Here is an 8,735-nt window from a genome sequence, read left to right as displayed (position 1 = left end):
GCACTCAAGCATGAACAAACAAAAGCAGTGCGGGCTATAATGAATTAGTTCCCACCCACACGGAGAAAAATGTATGTTTAAATGTAGATATTCAAAGGGTAAGATTGTACCACCTAACATGCAGATATGCATATCAAACATCTACTATCTTTTTGAGATGTTAGGGGTAAAAATATTTGTATGTTAAACTGAAACACATTCAGATGTTAAAATCGCCCGAGCGCATGCGCATTGCGCATTAAAATCTCTTAACTAAATTTGTCGGTTCTATATTTTCGGTATCACAATTTCAGAATATTACAATTTCGGAACATTTCAAAAGAATAAAAATTAATGCTATTCTTAATTAAAATTGGATAACGACTTCTGTCTGTATACACAAGGGAAGTATAATCTTAAATTGCAGGTTATATCATTATATTGACATGAATACATTTGACAAAATGCTTCGAAATTAAAAATCAAATTTGAGTTTTAATAACCTAAAATAGATTTTTTGTTTTGTATTGAAAATATTACACATAACCTCAACTTGACTGCATGTATCATCTGATCGACATTTTATACCGTTTATAGATTTTCGTACATGCAAGAACATTAAAGTTTAATTTTAAATGCACAAATAAGTTATTAATTAATTCCTTGAATTACTAGAAACAAGTAAACTCCTCAAATATTTACAGCCCTTATTTGACACAACCATAAATGTAATATCTCGGATATTTCAGTTAAATATTTTGGATGTTCCATGGTAACATCTCACTTTTTAATATCTACAGATGCTAACTTCAAACATCCAGATTGTTGTCCTATAGTTAAACATAAAATATGTTAACCCTGAAAAGCTGGATGTTACGTTTGAACATCCATTTTTCTCCGCGCACCGTCAGCCCCAAAATCGTCGGTTTTAGTATTACTGTGGACGAAATTATCTCATAGAGAACGCGTGATCGCTCGACATGGCGGAAAGATAATGACGCCTTACCATTTGCAAGACATAATTTGATGTCAACATACAACTTAACATGTTCGCAAGATTCACTAAGGACTATTAGAAAAAAATTATTAATGCAAAGCATGAGCTCCACCATCCATTTTTTCTCAACCAGTGAGTCCGAAAACGTCGAGATTTGATGAAATCCGCGAGGATCAATTTTCACATAAGACATTGAATACTTTCTTATTGAGATAATAATGTAAAAAAGTTTGTAACTAACGCTTTTGAAAGGAATTCGATGCATACATCCTGAACCTCCTGACTAGGCCTCCCGACCATTTTTCCAGAGCCTTCTGCTCAAGTCTGCGGGGTGGTCATGAGCATACCTGCAGAGCCACCTGATCAAGCTTCGCAAACACATGTCCAGAGCCTTTTGACCAGGCCTCTAGAGCTTACTGGACCTACTAAGCATGTCTTTAGATATGGTCGCCGGAATCTCTTGACCAGATATTTAAAGCACGCTCCCAGAGCCTTCTGGCCAGGGTTCAAGAACCTGCTAAGCAGGACACCGGGGCGTCCTAGAGAGGCCTTCAGAGCACTTTTAAAGAACCTTCTGACAATGCCTCTAGTGTTTTTTGACCTTGCCTCCTGAGCAGACCCAGGCTCATAATCGTAAGCAAACACCTGTTTTGTACACTGTTATACAAAATTGCTATTTTGATGTAAATAAAATAATAAAATCATGTAATAATAAATTAGTAAGTGTCTTTGTATCTGTATGTGTTTGTCTTGAATGACGTGGTTCTTTTCAAATTGGAAATAAATTAGCAATATGAATTATATTGCGAGTGATAGCGTTTTTCGAGTGTAATTCAGTGGCAGGGGGGGGGGGGGCAGTGAGAGATTGTTCAAAATTTTAAAAAGGTGAAACAATTTATAGAGCCAATGTTTCTTAGTTGCTCTTTCAGTATTATTATTTAAAAAATTCAAGAAACGTGTTATGATACTCATGGTCGATAGTCGCGCTTCGCAATGCTTGGCAACAACACATTGTGATTTTGCAATCTGATAAGAAAATTTGTACAGCTCAATTTATGAGTTTTAAAGCTAGGAGGGAAACATTTTACGAGACGGATAAAATATTATTGTCACTTCAAACGCTTTTAAATCATTCAAAAGTATAAATTTTTTTATTGTGTATAATAAAAGTTTCAATCCCTCTAAATTGTATTCTTTACAATCCACCTTACAAATATGTACTAATATTATCAGAAGCTTGAATCAGATAGCAACTAATATATACATTGAAACTTCTTGCATAATATTCATAAAGCTATACTGATCAAGAAATTCTCTTATAATCGTACTTACGTAGATAATGAAGATAGGTATTGGTTATTATCTCTTCTGCGCCTCAGCGATCTTTTTTCATTCAATTGGTAAATATATAATAACATAATTTAGCATCTTTAATTTTCAATACATTTTTTATGCATTTTCATTGTAGTATATATTTATTCATTCTGGAAATTGAACAATAAGAATTAGCGATGCAATTGATAACTGGCAGTTGACAAGAAATAACAAGATCGATATGTTTTCTCGCCTGCCAAGAAAAGATTCTTCACCTTGAATTGATAGTGGTTGTCAAGAATCTTAAAAAGTCTAAGAAAACTAGTCAAGACACAAAAAAAAGGAATCGCTGGCAAGAAACAAGTTCATATAAATCAAAAACGTGGCAAATGGAAAGGATTAATAATAGAACGCGATTATGTAACATTTTCCAACTTACTGAAGAATATTAAGAACGTTAAGAACATTATGAAGTGATTATTGTGAGACATGTAAATTTATATTTACAAATTATTACTTAAAAATAGAAAAATAGAATTATTTACACACTTCTAGCTCTTTTATATTACTTTATTCACAACAAAACCATCCCTTGATACATGTGTTGTCACTACAATCAGAATTTAGTCAAAATGCGATTTTACCAAGAGCAATGGTGGAAACCCGAGGCATTTTATATAAACTCTGATTTCGAGTTTTAATCAGTGCGTTGTATTTCAAATTTTCAAGTTAATTTATGATTTATCAAGAATTTCACTTTTTATTCGTTCTAACAAATATTTGAAGTAGTCCAATTCAACCATTTGCATTTCCTCTTACAGAACTAAGTTTGCAGATGGGAGCACTCAGAGGGCGGAAAGGATCTCAGCCTCGTCTTAAACCCGACCTTCGTCCTTTCAGGATTCTTCCATTTCGGCCTGAACCATATTATAATGCGTTACGAATGTTCAATAGCCAGCAGCACACTCGACTCGGTACAAATACAGATTTAGTAGCAAGGGGTAATATTATCATTGGATGGGATGATCACGGTTTTGTTCGTCCATTGTATAATATAAATTTACATCCAGTTTTTCATTACTTGAAGAACCATGATACAGTACCAAAGACGTATGGCGAACTTAAGAAAATGGGTGTGTTTCATCGCATTGCAGATCATGTACGAGGATGCTAGAATTATGCATGGTCTGATGTACTCACACTCTTCACAAGCTACTGAGTGAAAACTTAAGAATTTCAATAGATTGATAATAAAAAGTAATTATAAATTAAATTTCTTAAATTATGTTTTTTACACAAACATCTCCACCTCAAATCGCAAGTATCAATTTAAAGGTCGAATTATATTTCTCGACACCTTAATTCTGCAATTTTCTTTAGTTGAACGGCCGTTTATCCCAAACTGCTATTGAAAAACCTTAGAGGCCTAAAACCGTCTGTCCCAAAATATAAGATCCAAAACAACGTTCCTACTCGTAGGAAAAAAAATCTGCCGGCTTCGCGGGTACATTCCCATCGCGCATTTTTCTTTTTAAGTACTATGAATAACTGAACACAGAATTTTTGAATCATTAAAAAATGTGTACTCAAAAATTTTCAAAATGGGCTCACTTTTAGCGTTTTTGTTCAAAATGTCTGACTATCGAACTTGGCATTTAGCTTAGAACACTAAAAGAGTGTACCAAAAGCCAATCTAACAGATTAATTTTTTTCAAAAGTTATCGTGTTCACAGACTTGGTTGTGGTGACCCAACGTGCCTTTCAAAAAAATGATGTCAGAAGAACAGCGCCTGACAAAAACACGATAAAAAGTTTGTACGATAAGTTCTGTGCTTCTGGTTCTGTAAGCGATTGGTCGTGTGCGTATACGTGTCACCTAAGGCGTCCGAACGAGGATTTCGAGCTAGTAAAGCGAGTTTCGCCGATAATCCACCAAACTCTTTGCGACACTGTGCTGCAGAAATTAATGTCTCCACCGACTCTCCAGAAGATTATTCGCATTGATTTAAGGTTGAGTCGATCGAGACACATCCAGTTTGGCTGTGCAGTCGATGGAGACACATGCAGTTTGGCAGCAAGGTGTCACAAAAATATTCGTAGGTTGGCAGCGACACTCTTCTTTACCAGCTGAAAATTCTTGTTCGAACGCCTTGAGCGACGCTTAAAGGCACACAACCAATTGCATACAGAACCAGAACCGAGAACTAATTCTTAATAAACATTTCGACAATTTTAACACATTCGACTGGCGTGTACTGCGCCATAACGAAAATCTCCCAAGCCCAACATTTCTAACAATGAACTCCTGCCGAAGAAAGCCAACCCATGTCAAGAAAAACGTAGCGTTGACGAACAAAGCGCGGCAGGCAAAAAAAATTTTCTTGGATCAAAACGGTCTTCACCTGAACAGTGAGCAAAAAGTTTGCCGACCACTAATAAAACCTTATAAGAGAGTTGCGACGGTTGTACCGGGCTTCTGTTAAAATAATCGTCCTTATGATCGGCGATCTTGGATGTGTGAAGCTTTCACTAGTTAACAGCCTGAAAACCATCCCTGCGTGTCAACAACACTTGCGGGGAAAATACCAAAGGCGGTCGTCCTTGCAGTCACCTATCTCACGGTCGTTAAACTTGGTTATGGCTGAAATTGTATCGCGATTTCGCTGGGATCTGTTGCAGTTTTTCAGATTTGCAACGCAAGATGTACACTCGTTAGGTACTAGTAGTGGAACTTTTTTTTTATTGCAGGTATCTACGTCTTTTCAAAACTTATAAAACGTCTGATTATGTAATGTTAATAGGCTACATTTGAGGTTATTGCTGGCACTCATTCTTTCTCCCATTTGAGAAACTTCAGTTTACTCAGTTCACGATTTCGAATGAAAAAATATTCTTGAACTGAAGTACACCACTTTCACTTTTTTAATCTACATTATTACATGTTATTATATGCACTTATGTTTACTGTAGTGATCTCGCAGCCAATAGAATTTTGTGAATACTTAATAAGAAAACGTTGCGTCTGAAAATATCTAATAAATTCTGAGGAAGTAGACAAAAATGTAGAAAGAGATGTTCGATAAGAGGAGCCACGCTTAACAAAAATATATTTTTTGCACAGCACCGGAAATTTAGAATAAATCAGAGGGAAGAACCCAGAATTTTAAGACTTTATTCTTTCTTATTATAATAAGAATTTGGTCATTCATTGCGGTAAACGGCGTGAACTTGAAATCTTGGCAAGATATAATCTAAAAGAACAGAGATCAAAAAGCTGATGTCAGACGCCTATCAAAAACTTGTAAAAATTTTCTAAATATCGCGTGCACATTTTATATACGAATTACGAATGCAAACATTATTTCATAATTTCTTTTCGCAAAAGCTGGCTTATTTTTGTATTTTTAGATCAAGCATTATTTCTGCAAGAAAAATTTGCTATAATAAATAAGAGCAATAATTTCAGCTCAAAAGGGGAAGGCCTGAGGTTCGAAATTAAAATCAAGCTCGCCTGAGAATAATTCAAAAGATTATCGAATTTCATTCGACAAGTGTCACGCCTTTTCTTGGAAGTAGAGCGCAGTTTTAAAAATATTAATTATTGAAAATTTCGGCTACCTTCACTGATTCAATAGTATCGGTCACACGGCATATCTTTTATCCAGCAGCGCTGGCTTCGTGGAAACGTGGATGCTTGCGACTCCGCTACTGTGGGGTTCGAATCTTTTTCCGTGGTTGCTCTTGGTAACATGTGGTTTTTTTAAGCGACAAAATCATGGAAAGTGACGACAATTTTTCCGGTTTGTATTAGACAAAAATAAAAAAAAAATCCTAGTGATAATATTAGAATCCCTGCAACGGAGTCGTAAACAGCCATGCTACAACCAGGTTAGCGCCGCTGGATGAGAGATGGAGTCAATTCAGTAGCCAACAAATAAATTTAACAAACAGATGCAAATTTTGTAGAAAGATTTTTACTGATGAGGACTATCGACGTACAGTCGAAACGTTTATTAACTATGTACTGAGAATCTCTCAGACATGAATTCAATAAATATGACCAGTAATTGACTGATATTTTAATTTCCATCTACGAGAATATTCGAGGTTTGAGCTTAGACCAATTTCAGAGCAAGTTGGCCAATTTCAAAGTCGTTTATCAAACACCCTTAAATCTTCATTATTGGTCTGCGTTTACTTCTAGATATTTAAATATTCTGGTGTATGAAATACCAACTTTGTTTTCGGCTGGTGAGATTTGAAAGTTCCTTTATTTTTTAGGGTTTCGTAGCCCCATGAAAAACCCCTTACAGTTTCAGTCGTGTATTTGTCCGTTCGTCAGTCATATCCCTCCTATCCCTTCAGACTATTCGGTCCCTCGGAAGCCGCCCCATTCCACCAAGCTATTAGTTGCTATTGCCCGTTGCTAACGATAGTGAAAGGGGATGATAATGGGAGGGCAGGAATTTAAACGACTTAGTTAAAGTTTAAAAGGCTACGAAATCCTTTTTGTTGATGCAGGAGGCCTACTATGACTAATTTTTACAAAAAAGTTTGTGCACTTTGTTAGTATTAGGTCTGGATAGTAAAGTTTGGCTTTTTTGATACTTATTGTTAGGTTCAATGTATGTTAATAATAGTTCTAAATATTTCTAATTATTTCCTGCAATAATTTTTGTACTATATCTAGATCTTTATGCATGACGTATATGATGAAATAATCCCTTTTTCCTCTCACGAGTGTCGTATCATTAATTCCAAAAAGGGACAACATATATGCTCCGTTCGTTAGATGTTAATTTACTAGCACTTCAAAAACCTTATTTATGTTGGGGAGAAGGCATAACAGTCTATAACATGAAGTTAGCGTTTCGTCTTTACCTTTTTGCAGGCACTGACTAACATCAGAGTATTTTCCGTAAAAATAGACGGTCACTTTGCATATTTTCCATGACTACTTTGGTGTGTAAAGATTGTTTATTATATTTACAAAGATAATGGACAAATGCTACTCGAGGAGCATTTGTCATTAATTTTTTTCCATTATTGTATGGTTTTTGGCTAGTGCAAAAAAGTCCTTATCCACTTCCCATATTAGTTTAGAGGCTACGCAGGTTTCAAAGTTTATTCCTGTCGATTCAGAGTCTATTGCGTTTTTCATCTCTCTAAACTCATATAGATGCTCATTTTTAATTATCCTGAAAAGCGCTACGTATAGAACTAACGCCTAACCCTTAAGTTAATTAAAACTGGAAGGAAAACACAGTTTTTGATCAAACAGTTATGTGTAGTGACCTCTGTGACGATATGTGTACCTATCAGGAACAAACGTAATTATTTCTTGAATATCATTCACAATTCAGGAGTATAACTATTGTATGTTGTGCTACAAGTTCGGAAAGTAGACAATTCCACAGGAGTGTGAAGTTTGCTGTGCGAGCTCGAGAAGAATCGAAAGGGGGTTGCAGGAGAGCCAAAGATGAGCCGGAAATACTGAAGATAAACCCATGACGAGTTCTGTTAATTTTTCAAGAGTCACAACTGTCTACTTTCAGCAACTGTTAGACAAGACATTTTTTGTAACGTCTGAAACAGAAATGTCAGACCTAGGTACTCAAAAAACGACATAATACGCATTTATAATAAAGGACAATAAATCACTATCAACAAACTACAGTTGACAATGGTTTAATTTCAAAAGGTCTATGACTGCCCCGATTTTTCATTGAAAGTAGCATTTTGAGAGATACTTACAATTTTTGTCACCTTATCATATATTCGGTAATTGGCGGTATCATCCTGATAACAAACGAGTATAGTTCTTCGCGCACGAGCGTCAAACTTCTGGAAATGACAAGTTTAATCTTTTCATGGAAAACGTTAGAAGTCTGCAACGAAATTTCTCACCTCCAAATTAATTATTGCAAAATCACAAAATCATGGTATTATACAATTTTAACAATGCTAGTTTCGCATTATAGAGGTGAAGTAAAAAAGACATTAGAACATACAAAGGAAAGCATTTGCTATTTTTACGATTGCAATGTTAAAGCTTAATCTCTTGTCCCTGCAGGCCTGACGAATAAGCAAGCATCAGATCATGTCATATAAATCTAGCTGAAACTGGTTGAAGCCCAGAGATCTAATAAATAGGATAATGCCTTTTAGAACCTTCAGCTAGATTTTTTTCTGGTGAAATCAGTTGTGTATATTAAACAATGAATTATAATAATAATTATTATTAATATTAAACAGAAAATTAGGCTCAGAATAAATTCTTTTTTAGTTTTGGAACTTAAAGTACATTTTCAATGCGTGCAACCTGCCATATAGTAGCTTCGCTGATGATGTCGCAAATCTCATCATCACCCAGCGATATTGTATTGACACTACTGAATCGCTGATCATCAATAAGCCACTTCCGAAGGTAAATGCAGCCGAAAAT

General features: G+C 35.4%; 1 protein-coding gene across 1 annotated transcript; it reads left to right on the top strand.

Annotated features, from left to right (window-relative positions):
* Nucleotides 1–2,296: 2,296 nt before the first annotated feature.
* Nucleotides 2,297–3,491, top strand: LOC117173305. The gene is made up of 2 exons (XM_033361795.1): nt 2,297–2,376; nt 3,112–3,491. Exons 1-2 carry the CDS (start codon nt 2,316–2,318, stop codon nt 3,462–3,464), a joined length of 414 nt encoding a protein of 137 aa, XP_033217686.1. The 5' UTR covers nt 2,297–2,315; the 3' UTR covers nt 3,465–3,491.
* The last annotated feature ends 5,244 nt before the right edge of the window (nt 3,492–8,735 follow it).

The sequence above is a fragment of the Belonocnema kinseyi genome, chromosome 5 (genome assembly GCF_010883055.1).
Source record: "Belonocnema kinseyi isolate 2016_QV_RU_SX_M_011 chromosome 5, B_treatae_v1, whole genome shotgun sequence".
Taxonomy (NCBI): Eukaryota; Metazoa; Arthropoda; class Insecta; order Hymenoptera; family Cynipidae; genus Belonocnema; species Belonocnema kinseyi.
The sequence above is the reverse complement of the archived record's forward strand: the minus strand, read 5'-3'. Positions and strand labels throughout refer to the sequence as shown.